At 40.7% G+C, this 27165-nt stretch overlaps 1 protein-coding gene across 1 annotated transcript in view; it reads right to left on the minus strand.

The window, feature by feature from the left end:
• Positions 1-27165, minus strand: part of notch2 (notch receptor 2) — a 47487-nt gene that overhangs the window by 3421 nt on the left and 16901 nt on the right. The window contains exons 3-34 of the mRNA XM_058637787.1: positions 16582-16856; positions 15812-16019; positions 15544-15677; positions 14989-15111; positions 14281-14514; positions 13403-13558; positions 13124-13309; positions 12799-12912; positions 12597-12710; positions 12202-12435; positions 10120-10230; positions 9836-10028; positions 8426-8571; positions 8216-8329; positions 7972-8091; positions 7697-7849; positions 6859-7087; positions 6563-6764; positions 6269-6422; positions 5925-6109; positions 5697-5829; positions 5250-5501; positions 4983-5095; positions 3298-3833; positions 2846-3187; positions 2576-2718; positions 2251-2455; positions 2002-2086; positions 1119-1272; positions 718-1037; positions 460-607; positions 112-209 (exon numbers count right to left, since the gene is read on the minus strand). Coding sequence (XP_058493770.1) covers positions 112-209; positions 460-607; positions 718-1037; positions 1119-1272; positions 2002-2086; positions 2251-2455; positions 2576-2718; positions 2846-3187; positions 3298-3833; positions 4983-5095; positions 5250-5501; positions 5697-5829; positions 5925-6109; positions 6269-6422; positions 6563-6764; positions 6859-7087; positions 7697-7849; positions 7972-8091; positions 8216-8329; positions 8426-8571; positions 9836-10028; positions 10120-10230; positions 12202-12435; positions 12597-12710; positions 12799-12912; positions 13124-13309; positions 13403-13558; positions 14281-14514; positions 14989-15111; positions 15544-15677; positions 15812-16019; positions 16582-16856 — 5914 coding nt within the window. The remainder of the gene's footprint in view (positions 1-111; positions 210-459; positions 608-717; positions 1038-1118; positions 1273-2001; positions 2087-2250; positions 2456-2575; positions 2719-2845; positions 3188-3297; positions 3834-4982; positions 5096-5249; positions 5502-5696; positions 5830-5924; positions 6110-6268; positions 6423-6562; positions 6765-6858; positions 7088-7696; positions 7850-7971; positions 8092-8215; positions 8330-8425; positions 8572-9835; positions 10029-10119; positions 10231-12201; positions 12436-12596; positions 12711-12798; positions 12913-13123; positions 13310-13402; positions 13559-14280; positions 14515-14988; positions 15112-15543; positions 15678-15811; positions 16020-16581; positions 16857-27165) is intronic.

A 27165-nucleotide genomic window follows, 5' to 3' on the forward strand; every position in this document is an offset into this window, starting at 1 on the left:
TTTACTTTTATTTGAAATTGTATTGCTGTTATAGAATTTGATTTGTTCAAAATCTGCACACAGGGTTGATGGCAAGGTTTAAAATAGCATGAATGAAAAAAGAGAACAGACCTTATTGTCTTGCATGTCACGGTTGGCTCCATTCTTCAAAAGCACAAGAGTGGCCTCCACATTATTAACTGCAGCTGCCCAGTGCAGAGCAGATTTGCCTAAAATGGTGGGACAGTGACAAAGAAGCACAGACATGTTAAGCAGAATAAGGTAATTCAATTTAGAGGACTTTCTTTCCTGTTGTCTAAGGAATAATGTATGTTCATGATCAGTAAAATTTACTGACATAAATGTGACCGATTTAAATGGATCCCTCTGTGAACAGTGACCACGGTACAGGCTGTAAAGATGACCAGTTTATCCAGTACAAAAACAAAACGTTTCACAAAACAAATATGGTTTCCCTACCGTGGTCATCTACAGCATTAATGTCAGCATGGCAGTGGATCAGCTCTTCCACCATGCCCTCCACAGCCAGCCTGGCTGCCAGGATTAGTGGAGTCGTACCATCATTCATTCGGGCATCAAGTTCAGTTGCACGATTACGGATAAGAATCTGGGAGAAGATACATTTATAGACAAAAAACAGATATTAAATAATGATTTAAATTCATAGTTAAGAGTTTATCAGTTCATAAATCAAGTTCCAGTTTAGTGTCGTCTCACCTGGAAGACGCCCTGAGCATCAGCTGCCACAGCAGCGTGCAGAGGAGTTCGGCCCATGTTGTCATGAGCGTTGGGATCAGCTCCGGCGTCCAGCAGCCTCTTGGCAGCATCAGCTCTAGCATAACGAGCGGCCAGATGAAGTGCCGTTTCTCCTGTGCGGTCAGTCTGGGACATCAGTGACGCTCCCTGAGTGATCAGGTCTGAGATGACACTAGGTCCTGGTTCGTCTCCTCCACTCTCCTCCTCCTCGTCTCCGTGCAGGCTGCAGTCTGGGCCCCCACCATTACGTAGCGATGCCAACATCAGCGGAGTGAAGCCATCTGAGAGAGGAATCATTCATTATTAGACACATTACTAAAATGGCTCACACGGCAAAGTCTTGAGGTAAGAACTATACTCACCAGGTCCTTTGACATTAACATCCAAACAGTCGGCGTCCAGGTCAGCTTGTGGGGGAGTGAGCGTTATGTCAGCAGCTTTACGGTGCTGCAGGGTCCACTCCCTTCGGTCAATACATCCATCCATAGAGATAGGCAGCAGAGGTTTATCTTCAGTCTGAGAAAAACATCATCAGAACTTGAAACAACACCCAGAACCTTTCATCACAATTGACAGGTAAACAAGGGGCATCAATATGGAAACAAGTAAGCCATTCCATCCATTGCAGTCCCAAATTCAACTGCTCACAGGAAGGTATCTTATGGCGTATTTCCACCGGCTCTACTCGCTTCACTTAGCCACGACACGGCACGGCACGGTTTAAGTAGTGTTTCCACTTGCATCGTGCCTATTTTTAGTGCCTGCTCCGGCGAGGTTCCAAAAGCGTGCCGAGTAGGTTAAAACTACATAACAATCCTAAAAACCTGGGTTAACCTCAAACAACTACCAGTAGTCTGGTGTAAAGTCACTAGTAACTTGTTTGTGTGTGTGTGTCGCATATAAAACGAAGTCCCCGCAGTTTCACACAGCCGTGCAGTGATGACTCCGCCGACGTTGAGTTGGTACTTCTTTTGTAGTGGAGATGCAACCTAAATCGTGCCGTGTTGTGCCGTGCCGAGGCGAGGCGAGGTGAGTAGACTCCCACCGTCCACAAAAAACAAGTTCAATTCTTTTAGTATGAAATTGTTAAACTGAATATCATTGTCTACATCCCGTTTTTCTTAAATGAACCTATTCTTACCTGTCCTGTCCTATCTGTAATTATCAAATATTCGTTACTAATAGAATATTTTTAACTACTTCAACACACCAGTTTGGACAACTTTGCTTTCTCAGTTCACTTACTCTTGGTTTCTTCGATGCAACTTCGTCTTCCAGCCATCTTTGACTCTGACATCCATCAATAGCTGCATCTTGGGTCTTAAAATTCCTGATGTGACAGAGAAAACAGTTTAGACAGTAGAATTCCTATTTATAGTTATAAGACACAGCAGTGAAATTACTCAGATCATCTAAATCACTCAGCAAATGACATGGTAACTGTTGTCACATATCCTGTTTTAATATAAGCTGCTCATCTTTACACCGACTCACTTCATGTCAAAGTCGTCCTGACCAACAGGCTCTCTTCTCTTGTCATTTTTATTGGCCATGAAGCCATCGGGAAGCCACAGAACACCTTGCTTGTGCTTCCTCTTGGCTGCTAGCATTCCCAGCACCAGGATAAGCAGGATAATAACCACTGCCACTCCAATCAGATACATCAAGTATGGTGTCTCGGAATACTGTGTTGGGTCACCTGGAAGATTCAAAGAAAGGTCAGCACATACCTGATGTTTTGTGGATTTAGGTTTGTTACATTAATAGAAAGTCAGAATAGGTTGAATTGAATTAACTCCTGAGTGGAAGGGCAACTTACTTTTAACAGACACTAGAGGGTAAGGCAGCTCAGCCTTGATGTGTGCTGCCGCGATATAAGATGCCGCCTCATTGGTGTTGGAGAAACAGTCAACAGAGCTCTGGGAGCATTCACGGTTGTCGATTAATAGGTGCACCTCAGAGCTGTAGGAACAAATGTGAAAACACAAAAACATTAACTGAGATTCAGTTAATTGTTTAAAACAATTAAAAAAGTACTACATGAGAGTGAGAACGAGAAAAGCAGAAACACAAAAAAAGCTATGCTTACCCAATAACCTCTTTCTCTAGCTCCCGTTTGTTTCTGCGCCCCTGAGTAAAGCGTCCCTGCGCCTCTTCGTCCCCAAAGTAAGGGAACACCATTGGCTCATTATTTTTATCTGTTTTCACACGCAGGTTTGTATGCAACAGGGCCCCCAAGGCACGCAAGAAACCCTTCATGTCGACAAGTAGCTCCACAGGTTGCAGCCGAACCACAATGACCAGTGTGCCAAGTGCTGATTTGGGTGCAACGTCAGTGGAACAGTCCAGGCCATCCCAGCCACAAGCTTCCGTGTAACAGCTCTGGTCACAGATGCCATTTTGGTAGTGGTCAGCACAGTAGTCGTTATACCTGTATACGTAATACAAGAAGGATAGACATTAAGTGATTGGGCTTAAAAGGTTTTGGATTTTAGATCTAGATCTAACAGCAGAGATTGAATAAAGTGGAGGGTCACATACTTGCAGGGGGCTGGTGAGGTATCCTGGCACTCAAAGCTGTCAAAGAGACACCCAGCGTTATCACACTCCTTATCACAACGTCCATTCTTAAAGCGATCCCAGCAGGGAACTCTGGCAGTGCAGTTCACCCAAGGCTGTTGCCAGTTGAGAGAGCAGTCCCCTCCATCCCACTGGCACTCATAGTTGTTACACTGGTCATCACACACTCTGTCCCCTGCTTGCCGCTTACATTGTGGATACGGGCAGAGTGGTGGGCCTGGTATGCTTAGTTTTTCCTCACAAAGAGGTCCAGAGAAGCGCATGGTGCATCGGCAGCTGTACTGGTTTGGGTGGGAGTGGTCTTTAAAGCAGGTTCCTCCATTTTGGCAGATCCATGGACACCCCTGTTCATTCTCACAGTGTAGCCCATTGAATCCTAGCGGACACTGGCAGTACGGGTGGCCAACTGGTGGCTCCACACAGTGCCCACCATTCTGGCAACGTAGCTTTGCACAGTTGCCTTCTTTTTCTGTGTCGCAGTTGAACCCAGTAAATCCCTTAAAAATAGAAAGTGAAGTGTGAGAGCAGCAAGGTCATTTTATAGGTAAGGCTTACATAAGAATTTGTCAAAAGTCTACAAAATGTCTACAAATGACTATATTTGAGGAACTGTAGTTTCTCCTGCAAAGCTGCTGCTTATCTACTTTACCTGAGCCATGGTGTGGCCCTCTGAAGCAAGCATGAGAATAACAGAGGGAGCAAGATGTTAGTACAGAGAAAAACAAGCACTTTGTGTGAAAAAAGGATTATTTTCTTGGAAAGCAGCAAAGGAAAGGAAACCAGACGTAATAGCATCCTGTCCTACTTTATGATGTTCTGAAACCGCACAGTATTTTGATACACATGAATCGTTACAATCTAGGACTATCATCCTGTAGATGTTGTATTCAACTAAGAAATTTAAATACTGTTTTATAGAACTTGTTTTGTGACCGAAAAACAAGTAAGTAGACTTCTGCGACTTCTGGTTTGTCATTTCCTGTAAGTAGTAGTAACAGCCTTGACAGATAACATGGCTTCTAGAAAAACTGGTATCATATGTTCAGACACGGATTGCAATAACAGTAGGTATTAAGCGAAAGGCTTAACTGACACTGGGACTGGTTTTGATCATCATCACAAACTTTTTCTTCCTCCAACAAGCAAGGAAAAACTGTGGCTGAAAGCCTTAAATTTGAGGAAACCACTGAAACATCCCTATGTCTGTTCATTTCACTTTGTTGACAATGCACCTACAGAAGTCCATCCAGTACCAGAGAAGTGGCTACACTATGAAACGCCAGTAAAACTTCTGAGTTGGTGGAGCAGTAACAGCTGATATAGTTGTGTAATTAAAACCGGGTTATATTGCCTATTTTATTAATTCATTGTTTAATTTCATTCAGCCATCCACATCGAGCGACAGCACAAAATACTTTTTTAAATCCTCCATTAAAAGAGGGCACTAAAAATCCAGCGTAAAAATCTAAAAAATAAAATATGCAAATCATTATTTCAAAGACTGTTGAGCACAGATATGATAATAATCGTAAAGCTACACACTGGAAGTGAATATATGACTAAACTGCAAAGCAATTGAACAACTGTGAGAGCAAACGGATTTAAACAGTGTTATTGTATTATTCTGGAAATAAAGGGAATCTTACAGAAGTACAGTAGCACGTGTAGCCATGAACTGAGCTCATGTTCATAGAGCAGATACCACCATTGTGACATGGCCTAGAAAGACACAGATCCACCATGGACTCGCAGTGACGACCTAGAGAAACATGGCAAAAAATAAGTGAAATATTTAAACAAATAAAAAGGCATTTTCCTGACTTAACAGTGTACATACAAACTAATACATTGTTGCTTTTTTAAACATAAATGACTAGTTATCATGCTGTCCTTTTAAGCTACATTAAATGTACCCGTGTATCCATGGCGACAGCGACACTGGTAATTGTTAACCAGCTGCACACAGTCCAGGGTGCCGGGAGAATGACAGGGCCCAGACATGCATTCGTTGAGATCTCCCTCACAGTGCTCTCCAACAAATCCTGGAGGGCAGGAGCACGTATAACGGCCCACACCGTCCACACACTGTCCTCCATTCCGACAGCGAGGCTCCCAGGAGCCAGGTGCGGGCGCACAGTCATCCACATTCACTTCACACTGGAGCCCTAGAGGGCAGACAACAGAGACATATCACTGTACACATCAACTAAAGAATTCACTTTTTACAAGAAAGCATTGCATAGGCTCTTCATATGATATCACCAGTCAGATAATTAGATAACTCTTAATGTTTAAAGGATTTATTTTTAACCGTAAATTTCAACCTACAGTATGTAAGTGTATGCTAGATGTAGTCTTACCGTGTGTTCCAGGTGGACAGACACAGGTGAAGCGGTTTATGAGGTTGATGCAGGTGCCTCCATGCATGCATGGCTTGGACTGGCATTCATCCACATCATACTCACAGTTCACTCCCTGGTAGCCTGGTTTACACTGTAGTAATGAAACGAGACAGAGGCAAGTGAGTCTTGTGTGCAGCGAGTAAAGCGCAAACCACGCATACAAAAACAGCTACAAACGTAACTTACTATACACTCATATGTGCTCTGATAGTCCTTGCATGTAGCTCCATTGCGACAGGGGTTAGACTGGCACTCATCAACTGTCTCTTCACAGTAGCTGCCTGTGTATCCGGGCTGGCAGTTACAATTATGGGACTTACCCACATTTATACACCGTCCGGCATTCTTACACACATTCTCCACTTCCACACCTACAGTGATTAGGGGGGGAAAAAACACAAGTGCATTTGGTGAACACTGGAAACCGATTGCTAGCTTCTTCAAGATTTTATCTGATTACGTCAGACCGTCTATAAGAATTCGCTATCCCGTTATATGTGCATTATTCAAATCTAGAAACAGTTACTCACCTTTCGTGGTAGCGAAGTCCTGGCAGGACAAGTTAGGAATGTCACAGTAAAGTCCTGTCCATCTCACAGGGCAATGGCAGGTCCAGAATGTTGTTGTCTGAGAGCAGAAGCCACCATTGTGACAGCGCACCTGGCTGCACAGGTTAACAAGGTTCTGTGTGCATCAAAGGAAAAGGAGAAAAATAAAAGTTGTTACAAAGACAAAAGAGAAAATACACCGCATCTGGCACTTGGCTTACACACTTTATCTGCAGACTCACTCTGCACAGTTGCAGTGACAAAAGGATTACTTACCTGGCAGTTCTGTCCGTTGAATCCCACAGAGCAGGTGCAACGATAGGTGCCCAGGCCGTCAGTGCAAGTCCCTCCGTTCTTACAGGGCTGAGAGTCGCATTCATTCTGCTCATATTCACAGAACTTCCCATAAAAACCAGGACGGCAACGACAAGAGAAGGTGTTGATGTCATCAATGCAAGTCCCGTTATTTAGGCAAGAGCTGAAGATAAGGGAGTAAATAAAACATAAGTCATCGCAGGGGAAACAGCAGAATTCTTCAATACATACTGTAGCTTAAGAAATAACTGACTCACCTCTCAGTACACTCAAGGATGTTGTGTTCACAAAGGATTCCATCAAAGCCTGGTCGGCACTCACACACAAAGCTGTTGACATAGTCCCGGCAGATGGCACCATTCCTGCAAGGCTGGCTGGCACACTCATCCACCTCAATCTCACAGCGATCTCCTTCAAAACCTGCACGGCAGTCACACGAGAAACTCCCAACATCGTCCAAACAAGAGCCTCCATTCAAGCATGGGTCTAAAGAGGGGAGAAGAGAGGGAAGAGCGCGACGTGACCAAAAATGTATTTCAGTAGCAATGAATGAGTAAGATGTCACTGACTGTTTGACTGGAATTATATGAGTAATAAATCCATCTTAACATTAACATGATCATGTGTCTGAAACTTTTACACCTGTACAGACTTGTACCCATGGGCAACTCAACATCTCTGGGGACTTTCCATGCTGCTCTCTACTGGAATTATCTCCGGTCTCCAAAGATTATTACTTAGGTGTCCTAATACAGGGACATAACTAGAGGTGCAGATTACACTGGGTCTGTGTAGCTACAAACAAGGTAGTCCTGCATAGCCAAACCCCTGTGTTAGGACTTGTCTTGGTGGAACAATTGCATGTCAACTATGTGATTCACCAAATCTTTGACAAATGTTGTCCTTTTCAGCTTGCTGCCACCTTAGAGATTGTCATTTTCTGAAGTGAAGAGGGTTTTTAAAAAGGCATCAGGCCAGAAGCATAAAGGGAAGTAAAATTATACACAAGACACATGGCCAATGGCAGGTTTATAGCATATACCAAGTGGGTCTGACTACTGACACAGTGACAGAATTAGCTTAAGTGAAACTTACTGGGTGAGCAATCGTCAATGTCTATCTGACAATTGTGTCCACTGTATCCAGGTTGACATTTACACGTGTAGCTGCCAGGGCTATTCATGCAACGACCACCATTTTTGCAAGGATTCTTTTTGCATTCGTCCACATCGTCATTGCATCGTTGACCTATTCAATTAGGAACAAAAAGATATACAATATTACAGGATGACATGACTGCACTCAGGCACATTGTATCATTTTCTCCCTCCTCACACTTAAATCACCATAAGTCACAGGTAGATACATACCTTGCCTGCCAGTGGGACATCGACAGGTGAAAGAGGTGTAGTCTGCAGATGGATGACACACTCCTCCGTTCTCACATGGATGAGAGGCACAGGGAGCCTGCTCCACTTCACAGTGTTTCCCTATTTTAGCACACATTTCATTAAAAAGAATGTGAATGAATAAACTGTATTTGCTAAAATGACATTCACTGCATAAACTATTGAATTGATTTAAGGTGGATATTAATATGATGGTATCACTAACCAGTGAACGGCAGGCTACATTGGCAAGTGTAACTGTTAACTCCATCGATACAAAAGCCATGGTTACGACAGGGTCCAGACGCACATTCATCAATGTTCTTCTCACAGTTCACACCTGACGAGAGAGAAAGGGTGACTCAGTTATTATTTTTTCCCAAATGTCTACTTTGATATAACAATAAATAAATAATGCTATTATTGATGGTATTACCTCTGAATCCAAGTTGGCATTGACAAGTGTAGCCATTATGTCTGTCCAGACAACTGCCGCCATTTAGGCATGGGTTAGGCTGGCATTCATCCTTTTCCTTTTCACAATGCTGTCCCATCCAGCCAGCTTCACACTCGCAGTGGTACCTTTACACACAGGAGAAGCAAGCGTGTGTTAAAAGGGAAAAATTAGGTAAAGCTAATACTTGAATTATGAGAAAATACAATTATGTGCAGAAGTCTTGTGTTGTTATGTCTGTCAAATTCTGTGATCATTGACATTTGGATTGGAAGTTGACTGAGAGTTGGTCTTATACATCAGCAAGCTGTCAATGAGTATAACTCATGAAACGTGTATGTTATGCTCAAGCATGTCCAAGGCATGTCGAGTGCTACAAAAATGTTTTCGTTTGATGACACTGGTACACCTAACATCTCCAGTTTATCATACAATGATCACTGTGTGTCAACAGAATCAACACTGACGGTCAAAAATTGATTCTGTCTTTATTGTCTTTAAATATTGATCAGTTCATTCACCTCCCTGCCCTGTAGCACTCTCTACACACACATAGACCAGTCTAACTGTGGTTGCCACCCCTTGTCATCATTGACTGACAATATACTCACTACAGTAGACCACAACTACACCGCAATATAGTATAGTAGTCATATATAGTATAGTAGTTTCACTTTTTATTTTTTCATATCATTAGAGTTAGTTAGTAATTATTTACCATTTTGTTTATTGAGTGTTTGTATGGTGCCCTATATGCCATATAACCATTTCAAAACTGTGAGGAATTTCCCTGTTGATCTAACCAGTGAAGCAACGTCACCATTTGATGTGGGCAAGTGTGTTTGTGGGTATACTCCATCCATCACTCCATCTTTCCATCCACTATCAACTGTTTATCAGAGATAGTGTTGTGGGGTCATAAGACTATATTTGTGCTTCAAATGAAGACAAATATGTACCTACACTTCATTCTTGTTTACAATAATTTATATAAGAATGAATGTATAAAGGAAATGACAAAGAACCAACCCTTAAAAAGTGGTGCTGAAAAATGTTGTGCTAAATGTTGTGCTAATGCGCCTCGCATCCGCTGTAAAAAAAAGTTAGACTAGAGCCCCGATGTCTTGAATAAAGCAGTGTAAAGGTAGGTCACACTATATACTTGATACTATTACCCTGTGGAAAAGTTTATATTCTGAATCAATTAATTGTTCTGCAAGTTCCAATAAAGTTAATGATAATACTTAACAATACTTAATTGTTAAGTGTTGATGTTTAGCAGGAACAAATTTGGAAACACAGCAGGTGATTTTGACTATTTGCCCAACAACTTTGGTTATAAATCATTTAACTTCTTATAAATGCTGTGTAACTAGTGTGTTGACAGCCTACCCATGTTGTTGTTCAACACATTCTCCATGCACACAAGGCTGAGGAGCACAATGGTCTGTCCCAGACAGGCACAAAGGGCCATGGGTGCTGGGTGGGCACAGGCAGTGAAATCCATTGACTTTGTCCAAACAGCTCCCGCCACTCATACATGGGTTTGAGATGCACTCATTGATCTCCACATCACATTTATCTCCTAACACAGAGAAATAAAAAGAATGTTAAGTGCTTCATTTCTAAAACATTTTTGAATGTTTTCTGTTTTACTGGACTTTAGAATGACGTACCGGTGTATCCTGGGGAGCACACGCATTTGTACTCGTTAATCCCATCCTGGCACTCTCCATACTCACAGGGGTTGCTGGCACAATCATCTTCATTAATCTCACAGTTAACCCCTGAAGACAAACACATAATAATCACATGACATGGTAAGAGATTAGTAAAAAAGCTGCATTAAGAGTGAAGTTAAATAAACTGGGGAAAAAGGGTGGGAAAACCATGTTTACCACCAGAGGGAGTAAGACGCCATATGAATTAAGTTCACCAAGACATGAAAAAGGGTTAACAAAAATGGAGATGGACCTTGAATTGAGCAGAGGAATAATTCAAGTTTGGCATAATATGTGAGAGGTACATTTCAGTGGGAGAAGGCAAGAGAGAGTAAAGAGAGGAGAAACAAAAAGAGAGGTAGAGAAAAGTCGACAATAGAACGAGGCACATCAAAGGAGAGGAAGTGAGGGCATAAAACCTCAAAGTGAGACCTGACAGGGTGACCTGATGCCAGTTCTGGTAAAGTGAGTACAGTACATGCTCCAGTACCAGGCCTCAGGGTGATACAACACACTAAAGTGATCTTACTAATCCACAGAGCAATGTGGAGTAGCACCACTCCACCCAGACTTGTGACTGCTAACACACATGACAAATGCTCTTAACTTCACAATACACTGAAAGCTGTACAGGAAGCTCAAAGGTGTGGGGGATGGAGGGCTTTATATTCTATTAATGCTGTTCTCTCAAAACGAGAACACTCTCAGAGGCAGAATAATGCAACATAAACAGATCATTTAGAAAACAGGTACTCAATTGTTTCTCAACTAAAAAATAAAAATATAGACCTATACACATTATGATCATTTCAATGGATGAATCTGGAAACTTTGCATAGACCCCACTGGCACTGTATTACAGGCTCTAAAGGGTTCCCACACCCCTATTTGAGAACCTATGATTTTAGAGACATTAACAACAAAATAGCTAGTCATTTTATATTTCAGAGAAGTGCTGTGTTGCAATGTGTAAGAGGAACTGAACGCAACAAAATGTTTGGTGTTGATTGTTTAGTCTGTGTGGTTGCTATAGTGGCCAGATACACATGTATCAAACTAGAGGGTGGAAGATACAATGAGAGAACATCTGCATTTATACCAGTATGACAGATGTTTCAGAGTGACTTGTTATCTCTGTCTATATTCACAGTAGGTAACTTTTCTCAATGAATAATACAGGCCTTAAAGCTTTAAGGCCTGTATTATTCATTGAGAAAAGTTACCTACTGGTAGGGCGTGTAATGTTTTATTTCTGAAAAAACTTTATCATCAATCAGGAGGTTACGTTTTTCTGACATTGTCTCTTTGTTTTTATTTAATCTTTGTGAGCAGCAAAAGAAAGCAAAAATAAGGATGTACATGGGTTATAGCACATGTGATCCAGATACAGTTAACTCGGCAGAATTTTGTGTTCTCTGGGTGCTTTCTCCAGTCTTACATGGAAATCCTATTCACATTCTGAAAAAAATAAATAAAACTGGTCCAAAAAAGTTCATTCAAACTCACAAAATTATACTCTGACTCTACATCCTTTTCTCAGCTGGAGTAAGTTTGTTTACCTTGACAGTTTTAACTGCATGTTTTCAAACATACCTGAGGGACAAAGGAGTAACACCGAGAGGTTTTGAATTTTTGAATGAAGTTAAACGAATGTAGTCAGAGTATAATAAATAAAGCTGGCTGGTGTTATATAGGTAACTTATAATTCTGTAATAGAGACAACCAATTATTTTGAAATGACCTTCTGGCATCCATGTCTGTCACCAACTGTCAACATCAAAACACAAAGACATACACTGCTGATGCAGAGACGATAATCAAAGGTTAACCAATGAGTCACAGACAAATAGAAGAGAAAGTTCAGCAAAAATGTCCTGTTCCAGTACAGGCGATTACAGCCTGCTATTGCTAGCATTTCCAACATATAAAGAGGATTTTTGTATGCCTGCTTCGATTAACCAAGTTTTTCTGTTATTAACAAAAATAGTTTGACTTGTCTCAAAATACAGACAATAATTAATTACTCCAAGTACTCACCTAAAGTCCCTGATGGGCAGTTACACTGGTAGGCATTGACCAGATCGATGCAGCGTCCTCGGTTCTGACAAGGGTTGCTGTGGCATTCTTTGACTTGGATATTACAGATGGAGCCTGTGTACCCCGCGTAGCACTCACAGGAGTAGGTGGCGATGCCGTCTTTACACAGACCATGGTGGCAAGGCTCTGGCAGACAGTCATTGATGTTCTCCTCACAAAGAGGGCCAGTAAAGCCTAGGGGAGGACCAAAACAATAGCTTTATGGACTATGAGACGATTTTAGATTATTTTTCGGGTCAAATCCCTGTATTTAATGCACAACAGCAGTGGTGGCTAAAATAATCTGAATTAGGCCCATTTCTTTTACACTTCAGATACTTTTTTTTTGCTTTTACCTTCAGCACATTCACAGTCATATCCGTTGGGTCGGTCAATACACTTGGCTCCATTTAAACAGGGTGTGCTGGAGCACTCATCAATGTCTATCTGACACGTTTCACCGCTGAAGCCTGAAAACCAAACACAGAAACACACGATAAACATAGTACCAATTTATTAATAACATTAATCAAAGAGCACCAAGTCATGTGAACCAACCTGCTGGGCACTCGCAGACAAAGCGGCTGACCTGGTCCAGACATTCACCCTGGTTCAAACAAGGGGAACTGAGACACTCATCCACCTCTATCTCACAGTGAGTCCCCTCAAATCCTGCACAGCAAAACAGAGGAGTCATTCTCGTGACCGACTGCACTTCCTTATCTGGAACATCCAGTTTGTGACGCACACTATCATCTCATTGTAATCCAAAATAAACACTTTTCTGTCTCCAAACCATAGACAATTTCTGCACTTTTTAACTTAATCTTTTTGTGTAATTTAATGAAATGATAAGTAATACATATTTCTCCAGTAAATGTACCAGGCATGCAGATGCAGGTGTAATCGCCGATGCGATCCAGGCAAGTGCCATCATTCTGGCACGGGCTAGAAGCACATTCGTTGACATCTTGTTCACAACGAGGTCCAGCGTAACCCCTAACACAGTTACAGGTGAAGGAACCATCAGTGTTGACACACTGGCCACCATGCTCACAAGGGTTGGTACCTGAGGGGGAAAGGAGGAAAGAAAAAGGGTTCAAATCTGAAGGTCAAGCAAGTTATATATGTACAGAAGAAGAGGGGTAGTGTTCTTTCTTACCAATGCTGCATTCATCTCTGTCCGTGTTGCAGGTGCTGCCTGTATAACCAGGTGGGCAGTTACAGTTGAACATGCCACTGATGGGGTTGGTGTCACACTGAGAGCCCTCTCTACAGGGGTTACTGATACAGGCATCATCTCTATGGCACAGCAAACCTGTGAAGAAGAATGTGTTGGCAATCAATAAATAAATAAAAATATGTTTGTCCTGTGCTGAGACAATAAAATGTAGTCAGAGTATATTCAGGATTGTGCCCAGTACAAAGAAAAGGTAAATTCAATGGACCTCTGGTACAAGGGAGTGTTTTTTTTATGACAAGGATTAATCCAAGAGGAGTCACTAAACAGTTGGCTGAAAGAGGCAATCTATTATTTTCATTGAAGAAAAAGCGTCTCGTGAATTAAGGAGTTTATTAATTAAAGCTGTGGAAGGCAGGATTACTTGAATAGCTGTTTGTTGAGTCTCATCCATAAGTCGTTGAATTTTAATGTTTTGTGATCTATGTTGTGAGAGAGACGGATAAATACACACTTAATTTACAACAGATGACTAGCTTTCCTTGTCTGAAACACTATGACATGTTTAATTTCATCTGTTCCCTTTTAGACTCTCTTTCATTTTTCATGTTGCTTTGCAGCATATGGACTTGTGATTCAAAACTATTTGAAGAGTAAGTTCATTGCAAAAAGAGGGTTAGTGGAGAGATAATTACAGTTATTTGGATTTTAGTTCCCCTTTTTTAGTTGTAACCAACAACACACAACATTCTGTGAAGGAAACTACAAACCTATAGCATTAACCCACAGAGATTTCTGTTTTTGTAACATTCAATCTTAACTGTATTTAAAAAATTGGTGGTTACCCACAACTGGCTCACCTGTCTTTCCATGAGGGCAGACACAGATGAAAGAGGCAACACGGTCAATGCATGTGGAGCCTTGGCTGCATGCGGCTGTATCACAGTCATCAATGTTTTCAGAGCAGTCGGGGCCACTCCAGCCATTAACGCACACGCAGACGTAGCTACCAATCAGGTTGCTGCATGTACCACCATTTTGGCAAGTGTTGGGCTGCAGACGACATTCATCCACATCCTCTGTGCAGCGTTGACCTGTGGAGGAGCAGGTAGGGAGGTAAAAAGGGGAAGAAGACATTTTTTTTAGAAGTTTTTGTTTTTAATTAAGTTATGTTAGCTTAGCTACCCTAGCTGATGTATGCATGTTTGTTTTGTAAATGGCAACCTTGCACATGGCACACAAGTATGTCACACCTTGAGTCACACCTTGTGCAAGGAACAAGGACATGTGAGGAAAAGTAGGAAGTATGATATCAAAACATACCACATGAAAGGATACCAGCTCTAAATAGAAAAGGTATTTCATGATGAAAATTGTTGTAGGCACCAGAAACCTCCAGATTAAGATGTTTCAGATTTTCTTCGATCACATATCCAGTTCAGACACATGCAGTGTCTTAATGTGTTTAATATCTTATGTGGATTTGAGATGGTAACATTATGTACTCTGCCACAATAAAATACAAACCAATGTGTTCAAACAGAGTATAATACAGCAAATTCCCTTACCAGTCCACTCTGGTGGGCATTGACAGTTGTAGGTATTGACTCCATCCATGCAGGTTCCTCCATTTGCACACTGATGGCCAGGACAGTCATTAATGTTGTTCTCACAGTTAGTCCCATTGAAACCTTGCACAAACGAAAAGACAAACAAACATTAATTAAATTATTCTTTGCTGTCAAATATATTTGCTTGAATACGATGCCTTCTAGAAACAGAAGTCAGACATAATGGGCTGGTGTAGTGTTTGAACAGCTGTGTGTTTGATTGTTGTGTCTACTTAACTGTAGCAAACTGCAGTGTGTTTAATATAGCACAGAAGACAGGATCATACTGTTTGCACTGTAAACATAATGTAACAATTGAGAAACTCTAGATAATACTTTTCACTCTCTCATCATTTACTCCTCTTCTCTGAAATTCTGCTTTCCCTTTCTCTCACCGGGCTGTGATGTGGATGGTTGTTGTTTTGAATGTGGTGAATTGGCATTGGTCGTTTGGAGAAGGAAAAAAAAAGAAAAGAAAAGAAATTCAGGCTTTCATAATCTAAATTCTCTCACCTGGAAGGCAGTGGCAAGAGTAGCTGGTTTCAGATGTCTGGTGGCAAGTGCCCCCATTTAAGCATGGTGAAGGAGAGCATGGGATGTACGAGCTTTCACAGTGTCGGCCCGTAAACCCCGAGACACAAACACACCTGTAGCAATGAAAAGAGTCATTTTCATTTGCATTTCTTTCAGTCTTTACAATGGACATCAGAATGTAGTATTAAATATTCCAGTCCAGATACTGACAATTTCTGAATTGGATTATGATAAACTAGATTCATACTTGTAGGAGCCAGGGGTGTTGAGGCATACTCCTTCATTTAGACATATGGAGGGCGTGGTGGCACATTCATTTGTGTCATTAAGACAGCGAGGACCTGTGTAGCCAGGAGGACAGGAACATGTGTAACTACCAGCAGATGGAGAGCTGCACTTTCCACCATTACCGCAGGGACTGGACAGACAGCTGTCTTCATGCTCACACCGTGGACCTGGGAATGAAAACAAAGCAGAGGACAAAGAGATTAGCATGAGCACTTTAGTTGTCGTCTGTGTCATTTTACAATGTGAATGTTAATTTGTGCTCAAATCAAATCTGTGCTCATCACCTTTTTTTGTCTTTTATCCATGATACTTTAAGTACATGTTTAAAATAAGCTTGGGAAGATTTAACTCTTGATTGGTTCACAGTATAATGATAATTATAAGATACCTTTTTTCAGAGTTGCTATTATTTCATCAGTCAGTGTGGGCCAAAAACAAAACTGTTTAAATACAGTGACACGACTGAAGCAACTTTAGTCCATCTTTAAAAATCTGGATCTTGCACGTAGATTTTAATCTTGTTAATCCCCACATGGACTGATGTTAATTTACTTTTATTTTCTGTGTAATGTTTTGAGATCACAGGAGGAAGTAATAACAGGACTTTCAGCATTAGCTTAACATAGCCTCCTGCAATGCAAACAAGTTAATTAAGGTCGAGTTCTGAAACAGAAGTCAGACATCACTGCCTTCGTGGCAAAACCTCTCAATAGACAAACAGTGTTATACCTGTCCATCCTCTGGCACACACGCATTTATACTTGTCGAGGGACAGCAGGGCGCAGACTCCTTGGTTGGCACAGGGGTTGTTGGGGTAACACGTGGAGTTTTGGGGAGTCTGGCAGTGCTGGCCAATGAAGCCTAGAGGACAGGTGCAGGTTGCACTGCCAGGTACAGGTACACCAGCTGATATGGACACTGAGCAGTTCCCTCCATTCAGGCAGAAGCCAGGCTGACAGGGATCCTTGTGTTGGCAGTACTCACCCAGGAAGCCAGGTGCACACCTGGACATACACACAAAACCACAAATGTAAGTGAGGGTGCATCCAATATATAAGCATTCCAAGTCACTTATTCCTTAATACAGACGATGGAGCTTTAATAGAATTACACAAATACACAAGTATGTGTGGGTGTGTGTGTGTGAGAGAGAGAGAGAGCGAGAGAGAGAGAGAGAGTATGTGTATCTGTTTGCGTTTGTGTTTGACAGAGACAAACACACAAAACAAAAGGGTGAGTTTCAGGTACATGAATGTATTGTTATGTACCACATCAGACAAGTGCTGCAGAGATCTGCTCAACATTGCTGTAGTATGCGCACAAGCACACACACACACATCAAAGACTATCAGATGAATTACTACTGATACAGTCTTGTCACTGCACTGTAATGATCTAAACAACAGTCTGTGGGGCACCACACTAGGAGGAGTATTAGCAAAATACGAAAGTTGTGGAGAAAGACTAATTGTTCGTTCAAATACTGAACCATGTAGGATTTATTTACCTGTTTTCATTAAATTACCTTTTCCGAATAGACAAACAGTATGATGCTATATTTTGTGCAGAGAATGTGTATTTTGAACACCAGATTTATTTATGCCACATTTGGAACTGTTTACAAACAAACAGGACCTTCCTCAAATCTTTAACCTGTCTGACAAACATCCTACAGTGTATCCTGAAGCACTGAAGGGGTAAAGTTACAGCTCATGAATGAAGTAAGCTCCCCTCTTCCATGTTCCATACCCTGGTATTTATTTTCCTTTTCTTTTTTATTAATTCAATTGAATAAGCATCAGCTTATCATCCCTAGATGCTGAATTTAAATCTTTTTTTGTGAAGCGATTTTCCTGGTCCTTATAATTAATTTGTTAAATTGTGTAGTGCCAATTTAATGTTCTTTATGTCACCACTGATATGCAAAGGCCTTAAGAGCTCTATTATAACGATCAAATAAAAGTTATAAATGGTTGTACTTATTAGTCTTCATTACTAATGAGTGTGTTTTATGCAATGCAACAACCAGGTGTGTTTGCACCTTGGTGGATTGCCATCATATTGGCAGATTTGCCAAGAAACGATTTAGAAACTAAATGCTGGGCTGCGGCCCTGTAAACCCTGTTAAGAGGGTTAAAGTGGGGTCAGTGATGGCAAAGAAGAAGTTCAAAAGCAGAAGGATGTGAGGTGGAGTCATCTGGAAGTTGTTGAATGAAGCCTGGTAGAAACTAAAAACAACAAGTGGGAAGCACAAGCAAATTTTTTGAGCAAAGTTATGCGTGAGCAATATTCTTGCCAACAGGACAGTAATGCCCTATAGCATGCCAATACAGATGAGTGGCAAAGAACTAGAAAAGCTACACATTACAATCAGTGAATTATCCAATCAGGTGTGACTGTTCTTCCATCCACTTATTCATCACCTTATTCTTTTGATGTCTTCAAAGTGTTTTAGCTGTGTGCTGAGTAGTGGGTAGGAAATTACAATATTACACAACATGTGCACTCGGGATGTAATCAGAGACAATGTTCCCTCCGTCACTTTCTATTCCTTTGTTTGTTCTCAGACCCTCCCACTTTCACTTCTCTAGTGTGTGACAGTATTTGGTCAGAGGTCTTATTTAGTTACTGAACAAAACTTGGACAACAGTCAGATAATTTTCTGTGTATGTTATTTTGTTCATTCATTTTCACGTGTGTGTGAGTAGGTGTGTGTGTGCGTGTGGGTGTGTGTGTAAGGCACATGGCAGACACGCTGTCTGGGGACTGAGGGCGACTAAGCGACATGCTGCCTCTTAGACAGGCCTCTAAACCCACCTCCCTAGAGGAGCTCAGGTAACATAATAGGAGAACAGAGTACAGCTCACAGTATCTGACACACACACACACACACACACACACACACACACACACACACACACACACACACACACACACACACACACACACACACACACACACACACACACACACACACACACACACACACACACACACACACACACACACACACAAACTGACATGTGCAGGCAAACTAAAATCCAAAGGAAAAGAATAATATTGTTTTACAAATGCGTATAACTGGTGTTAGATAAAAATCATACTTTTAGAAATATGAAATTGAGACAAACAGAGGAGATAGGGTTATACGAAACTCATGGCTCTAACTGTTATTAATTACTTACCACTCCACCCCAAAGCAGCTTGAAGTTATTAGATTGTGAGTGCATGGGAAAGTAGAAAGAGAGTCATGAATCACGCCAGGCAGACGTTTCACAGATCAATCACATATGTGGTAATTCAGCCTGGTATGATGTGAGTCATCCACTTACTGTCTCTTCAAATACAGACAGCACCAACACAGTCCCACACATGTACAGTTGATAAAATCAACCAACATGAGACATGATCTAACTTGCATTCATTAACCACAACAAATGCTACAATGATCAATACTTTATTTTTTTTTAACAATTTTCAATTTTTGAGACTACATATGCATTTTCTTAACTTACTTCAAGCAAACAATAGGTCTGGCAGTATTTATTTTGATTGATCCTGGTGGTGCTAAGTCACATCAGTCAAGCCTATTTTAAAAAAATGATTATAGATTTGTCAATGACAGCATTCAGACTGACATTAAAATGCATCATGATTTCTACATGTGTCTTGTGTGTTTGTGATTTTATTCATTTTACAAAGTCAAGAACAGTTTAAAAATAACAGAAAATCATTTGGTCAGTCAGTGGTTTCTGTCAATTGTTGTGGTGGCCTCAAATGTATATATTTGGTACATTAGTTAGCTGTTGCAGGTTACAACATGTACAGAGGCGGTGTTATGTGCCTCGGACTCATTGACATGATCACTGGTCAGAGAATCTAGCCACATGCGTGCTTGGCAGCTCCAAGTATGGTCTGGGTGATCAAATCTCTGGGGTGTCCTCAGCCTGTCTTGTGTGTACTTATGTGAGCTGTCCACTTGTGATCAGATCACCTAACCTTTCCCCAAACAATAGCCAATAAACATGGCCCTGCATCTATATGTACTTACCAAAGTCACAGCTTCATCAAATGTACTATTTTCTTTTGGGAGCTTACTGAACGTTATTTAATCATGACTTGGGCAGTGCTGACTAAAATATCATTGGTTTTGGTCAGTTCATGGGATTTGTTGTCAACAACACAGTAAAGAATGTTATTCTGGCCTCTAAATACATCGTTTATGTATTCTCTGAAATTCCTCTATTTTCAAACATCGTATAGGATGGGTCAACACATAAACAAGTTAGCTGATTAGTGAGGTCTACTATTTACTACAGAAAGATCATCAAAGAAAAGAAAAAGTGAATCAATCTTTATCTCAACTCTAAAAGATGTATATGTAGCATAACTTATCAGCACTGCAACATCAAGCATACCCTACAATGTATGTATGTAACACATAAATTCACAATCATAAAGATGCCCCCAAGCCACACTAGACAAACACAACTTGGTCATGTTATCTCAACAAGAAGGCCGTCCTGGGAATTAGTGCTGCTCTTTTTTTCTACCGGACAACCTCTCCGCCCCTATCCCAGAGTAATGACACAGCTCTCTGCCCTCTAACATACATCACATTAGCAGGCTGACTCACAAAGAACACCATGTCCAGGTTAATGCCAGGTTTACATTTCACTGGGAACATTTCACACATTTTCACCTTTAAATCTAAAGGTAACATGAGATGCATAGTCCAGAATAACCACTTCAGTGAGAGAAAGGGGACATTTGAAACGTGTGCTTTGTTGTAATACTCTGGCTATGCTTTCAGTCATTTGAGTTTGGAATAAACATGACTTTGTGACATTTATTTTTACTGTTGTGAAACTGCCCGGCAACTCAAAACCTCTGCCCTCTTAGGTTGTCAAAATCTTTAAAGTGCTGACACGGGAGATGCAAAATTCAATCGCTGCTTTCTAACCAGTGTTGACAGAACCAAATGCCATGGCGTCAGAAAGCGATACCACTCTGTCCTTCAGGTTTCACTGCTAGATAGAGAGCTCATTATTAGCCACTGGCTGTATCGCCAGGACTTGAGGAACACAAACAAGGCAGTGCATGATTCACATTATTGTCGGGGAGGGGTAACTTAGTGGAGAAGAGATAACCCACCAACTCTTGCTGAATACAACCCAGGGAGAAGTTTCATTCTTCTGGCAAGCTTACATACAAAAAAGAGCCAGCTTTTGCACTCGAGACGAATGTGTTTAGAAACTTAAACACACACAGTCAGCTCTGCTTTCATGAACAACACTGCAGAGAGGGTTTATGCAGCCAAACTCATCTATGGGATTCTTTGTTTTGCTCCATGAAGACTTTTTTTTCCCTCGTCTTTTCTACATCTTTCTCTTGCTCTGTGAAGTTTCCTGCAGCCCTTCTTTCCCTCCATTTCTCACTCCTTCACTTCTCATTTCTACCCCACTCCCGAGGTTTCAGGTTTCTACAGCTGGTTCACATTAGCGCCCCCGTCTCATGCACCTTCTCCCCTCCTTGCTCTTTCTCTGCACCCCCTCTCTCTTCATTTTCTCTATCCTCCTCCTTTACCATCATGCTCTGACCTCTGCCTGTCCTGGCTGTCTGTGGAGGCTTCAATAAGCAGGGAGGGGAGGCATGATCCTCACTCATTTATGTTATGTACCTAACCTCCTCGATTTTTAATTCCTGTGTCCCAGGCTCCTCTTACTACTCCTACTCTCAATTCAGCGCCCCCTTTCTGTGTCAATTGTCTCCTCCTCCGACCTCTCCTTCTTTCGTCAACTACATACCTCCTCCCCACGCTGCTATTCTAGTCTCAGCAAAGCCTAATAACTCCATCATGCTCCCCCTGCAGCCATAGCCACAGAAAAACGACAAGAGAGAGGGAAAGAGGGAGAGCATGAACCAGCTCTTATTTCAATCTCTGAATCATTCCCTCGCTTGGCTGGTGCATAGATGGTCTATTCACTGTGCAGTGTTCATGCATGTGTGTTCCAAGTCAAATTTAAAAGGCACAATATTTTCTTTACTACAGCTTATATGCATGGCCCTGCAGCACACTTAGTGGTGGGGGTTAATCAGAGGTTTAAGGATAGTACCGTAGAAAACAATAGACCATTTTAAGAAAAGTGAGCTGCAGTGAAACTTGTCCAGAATGGTAGAAAATGTAGATTATTTCATAAAACTTGCTGTCATTAGACTATAACTTAAAATCCCACATCACTTTCATCAAATCAAGTGGAAATGTGCACCATTGCTTCACTTATTTGAGTTGAAATATTTAAATTCAAGTGAAAAAGCTGTATAAATGAAATGTTGTAAATTCACTTTCACAGGTGAAAATTCACTTTCATCATGGGGGTGGGGGCTTACTTTCACACCTTCATTTGGTTTGGTTCACTTTTCACACTGCACTTTTTAAGTGGACCAAACCGCCTGGACAACATCACGCAGTTAAAATAGCTGCTCATTTGGGGCGGTTTTGCCTAAAACAAGCACTGATGTGGATGAATAAAAGCATGAGCAAGAAGAAAACCCAGCTCATCGATTCCCAATGAAAGCGAACTGCACCAGGGTTCACTTGCGAACGAAGCAAGTAGTTCAGTAGAGCATCAGAATGATAATTAACTTTTTGAGGGAGTTTTGTGTTTGTGACAATAGAATAAGCAATTCTGACAAACTTTATGTTAAATCATTGTTTGTTAATGTCCCCAATTACTATTCTAAAGTCAACACAACATTCTGTAAACTTACCATTCTTTTTTTACAAAGGTATTTGCCAAGTCAGTTTTATAAAAGCTCTATAGATTTATTACTGATATGAAGATGATGAAGATGGTTTCCAGGTGCATGTAATAAACTGTTGGTGCCTGCACTAAAAATAGCCATAGCTGTGAGCAAATCTGAGACATAAGAGTGGTTGCTATCCATTTATGGATAATTGTGCTTGTACAAATCAAGCATGTACATGTGTGCCATTTCCGCAAAACTGAAATATACATGCCTATGTCTTCATAAATCAATATAAAAGACTTGTTCAGACTTACACCAAGCCATGGAAATGATAGTGAGTTTTGCAAGATCTTTTTCTTGCATTTCCACAATGTTTAACAGGTCTTGTTGTGTGTGACTAGCAATAGTGTATAAAGCTGGAACAATTAATCGATTAATCAATTATTAAATTCATCGACAACTATTTTGATAATTGATTAATCGGTTTGAAGCTTTTTTCATGATTAAAACAAGATTCTTTAAGCTTCTAAAATATGCATTTTTTTTTTTATTTCTTTGCTCTGGATAGCAAAGAAATCATTAAAAGTTAATCATTGGACAAAACAAGACATTTGAGAACATCATCATTTCCAGGTTTGACGAACACCAGCCAATTTTTTAAGGTTTTCTGATATTTTATGGACCAAACAATTCATCGATTAATCCAGAAAATAATTGACAGATTAATCGATTATGAAAATAATCGTTAGTTGCAGCTCTAGTAGTGTACTAGTTCAGCCCACAAAGCAGTGGGTGCCAAGGGTAAAAGAGTTCTACACTGGAAAAATAAAATGCACCTATACTTAGAAGTAAAGGTTTAATTATGGGTTTTTCTTTGGCAGGATGGAAACAATGAATCTTAACTTAAATATTCATCAGTAACAATGTAGCTTTTGTGAGTTGGAGGTGTATTTTTTTTTGGCACGGTAACTCACTTCCCAGCACTGTTTTGTTTCTTTACACTTTCATAGTTAAGAACAGAGAAAGCAAAAACAACATCAAAGAGAAGGGGGGAGAGATGTCAAAATGAGACAAAAGAAAAACGCGTGACAGAAAAGAGGAAGGTGGACGAAGTGAAACAATTGCAAGAAGGTGGAAATAAAAGTCAGAAAACCAATAACAGCGAGGTATTGTAAGAGAAAAGGAAGCAAGGCAGACAGACACAGAAGCATCAGTGCAGACAGAATAAAGGAGCACAGAGCAGGGTGGAGTCTAAACTAGAGCCATGTGGTAAACTTTCAAGCTATGTTTAGAAACATGTTCATAAAGAGTCATCTGAGAAAGCACGGGACACATTTACTCTGTGAAAACGTCTTCTGCCCATCTTACTATGTTGTTCTGTCATTATCCTGGTTCTGCGGTTGTTTTAAGCGGAATCTCCAAAAATAGGTCTGTCGGCCTTTAAGAGTTCCATATACGGGTCTCCTCTGAGCAAAGTGAACAACAACTGAAACAAAGTGTATGCCACCCTATGAAGATCACCCGTTAGCTGGACTTCTATTATTTTATTAAATAGTGACTTTTATTATTTCATAACATTACTTGAAACCACCCAAATATATTTGCTCTCTGCTAATATCTGTTTTGTCTTTATTTCAGATATCTGTTTGGAAGTTAACACTGGAACAAAACAGAGTTTGTTTTCATAATTTATTTATTGAATTTCATTGATGGTTGTTCATTTTTCAATCATATATACAATTTGATTAATGCCTAATCATGGAAGGAGGGGTAAAGTTCATACTTGTCAAAGAGGGGTGATGTATAGTACACTGTGACAATATGACAAAGCAGAGGTACAGTGTCACCATCACTGTGTGACAGAGAGACACTTATCACCTCAATGAATGTGGGTTTATGGTCTGGTTGCTACATTCCTCACTGTTTCGGAAGGCTTCCTCTTTTGAGAGTAAGGGTTGAGTTTCCAGGCCTCGAAACAGCATGCTATCTGTGTATTTTACCCTTCATTTGTTTGTTTTTATGTTTTTGTTTGTTTATATGTCTGTTTATTTAATCGTGGAGATCCTTGAAGAGAGAGTCAAATCTCAACAGACACAAAAAGTAGGCCATGGTGACTGCTCACAGGCTAGTGATTTGGCACTAGTGCTGAAAAGTTTCAAAACTTAGTTATTAAAATAGAATTTTAATAGAACAACTCATGGAGCAACTATACAAGACATGTACTGGGTTCAGCATTTGGGTGGTGTTACGAAATCACAGAACTCGTGAAGGAACTGGAGCCAAAGTATAAAATTCCAAGTTGCGCCACAATTTCAAGACACATACCATAACTGTACGCTACAAAATAGGAAAGCAGATGAGAAAAAAACTCAAAATCAAACTGAACCAAACAGTGGAAACAGGGCTGATGTGAACTTGCCCCAGGCTCAAGGTGCCTCCTACTATTCATACACACACACACATGGTCCCTATACACAAAGAAACCCTTATCATCGTAAATAGTCTGTATTTTTATAGCACTTTTCTAGTCTTGATGACCACTCAAATCTGCTTTACAACACCCATTCACTCATACTTTCATACAGTGCACCTATGTGCAGCACATGTAGACTAGCAGAGCCGGGAATCAAACCTACAACCATCAACCCATTCATTGTTGAAAGACAATTCGCTCTACCATGGTCGCCCCAAATCACCAGTCCCTCTTACAAATTCAATAATGAATTAACCATTTGAACCGGTTTGCTGCCTGAACAATGCAGCTTGTCCTAATGTTGCACCTTTAATGGGCTTTGGCATCTAGACAGCCAAAATATAGCTGAAATGAGCACGTTTCTCCAGGTGTCATGTTTCCACCACTGCCAGTGAATGACAACTGTATCCTTCCCGACTGCAGACAAAAGCCAGATGTAAGTGGGCGTTAAAAAAGAAACATTTTCTATTTTCTATAATGGAAATGCTCAAACCCAGATATGATTAAAAGATGATATGACTGATAAAGTTAAAATGTGAAGATGACAAAAAAATAATTACAAATTATTACAAATTAAGTGATTGGTTAAAAAAAAAGAAATACTAGCATTTGTGGTGAGAGGTCTGGGTTGTGGAATAAGGATTAAGAGGCCAGGTGAGTTATGTTCACAGACATCTCAACCCTTGCAGCAGTGGGAGGGAGCGAGGCTTGGATGGATGAGTGACAGTTTGATGAAGAAGGCATAACAAGAGGAAAATTACACTCCTCTTTCTACTCTCTCCCTTCCCCCCCCTCAGCGCTGCTCTCTCATCATTAGTTAGGACTTGCGCTCCAAGGTATTCCTCCTCAAATTACCTTAAAAGAGACATCCTCTTTTCTTTTGGCCCTTTCTCTTCCTCTGTCTGCCCAGCAGGCAAATGCTACCTGTCACTCAAGGAAGCAACAGGTCTACACAGCACAGTAACACTCTCCCCTCACTCTGATGAAAAGCATTTTTTTTTTTTAATAAACAAAAGAGCAAGAGAATAACTGCACAAAAAAACGAAGAATGGAGATGGACAGTTTGTACCATGAGATCTTCATAGACTGCTCATAAATTAACTCAGCGGGTCCAACTCCATGTTATAGAGCTTTCCGTTAGTATCACCTATTAGCCAAACGGCTTATAAGTCCAGTTACCTAATGATACTAATGTTTGGTTTATTTTGCTATTGTGTGTACATTTTATGACCAGTAGCCTTGGATTCAAAACAATGCCAAACATGTCTGTCTGTATCAGTCCAGACCCTCTATGCTCGATATGGGAGTGTAAGGAGTCATCTTCCTTTACACTGCACCTTTAACAGCAAGCCCATTTTTAACACACAATGCAAACATACACTTAAACAAACAATGTTGACAAAGCAGTATATACACAGACTTGCTGGTATGTGGGATTAAAATGAAAATATCCCTAAAATAACCGTGTTTGTTTGATCTAATAACACTGCACACTAATCATCAACATGTTCATATAAATGACAATGGTGTGATAAAATAAATAACAAATTCTTTCTATGATTTCTATGGATACTGAGGTTGCCATCGCGCCTTGATGATGTTATTGGAAGCGAGAGTCTGCATAGTAGTGATGTAGAAGAACTATCAATACGTCCCCCAACCAATTCAAGTCAATTTCAGCTGTCATCCTGAACATGACTAGAAGTACCTACTATGTAGCACTGAACTTTTATCTACTTGTTTATTTGTGCTTGGTTCGATCCATTTTCTCACGGAGAACAGGGTTTGTAGCCTAAACTGGAGCCAACCAACCTTTAGGAGCAATCATGTCTTATATTCATTCTTTGATCAAGGTAGATAAACTCAATAAAACAAGCAAAAAATAAAATTGCTGCATTTGAAGGAATAGTGGCATTACAATGCAGCAAAGGGGTGGACAAGAAACCGCTACGTAGAGACCAATGTATCTGTGCTCTCAGTCACTATCTCCCTTCAGCAAGTTACAACTATGTAGACAATAACTGGTAGAGACAGCACACAACTATTTCTCACACCCTGAGCCGATGGCTTGCAGAGTCACCGGTTAGACG

This window comes from Solea solea, chromosome 9, assembly GCF_958295425.1.
Source record: "Solea solea chromosome 9, fSolSol10.1, whole genome shotgun sequence".
Classification (NCBI taxonomy): Eukaryota; Metazoa; Chordata; class Actinopteri; order Pleuronectiformes; family Soleidae; genus Solea; species Solea solea.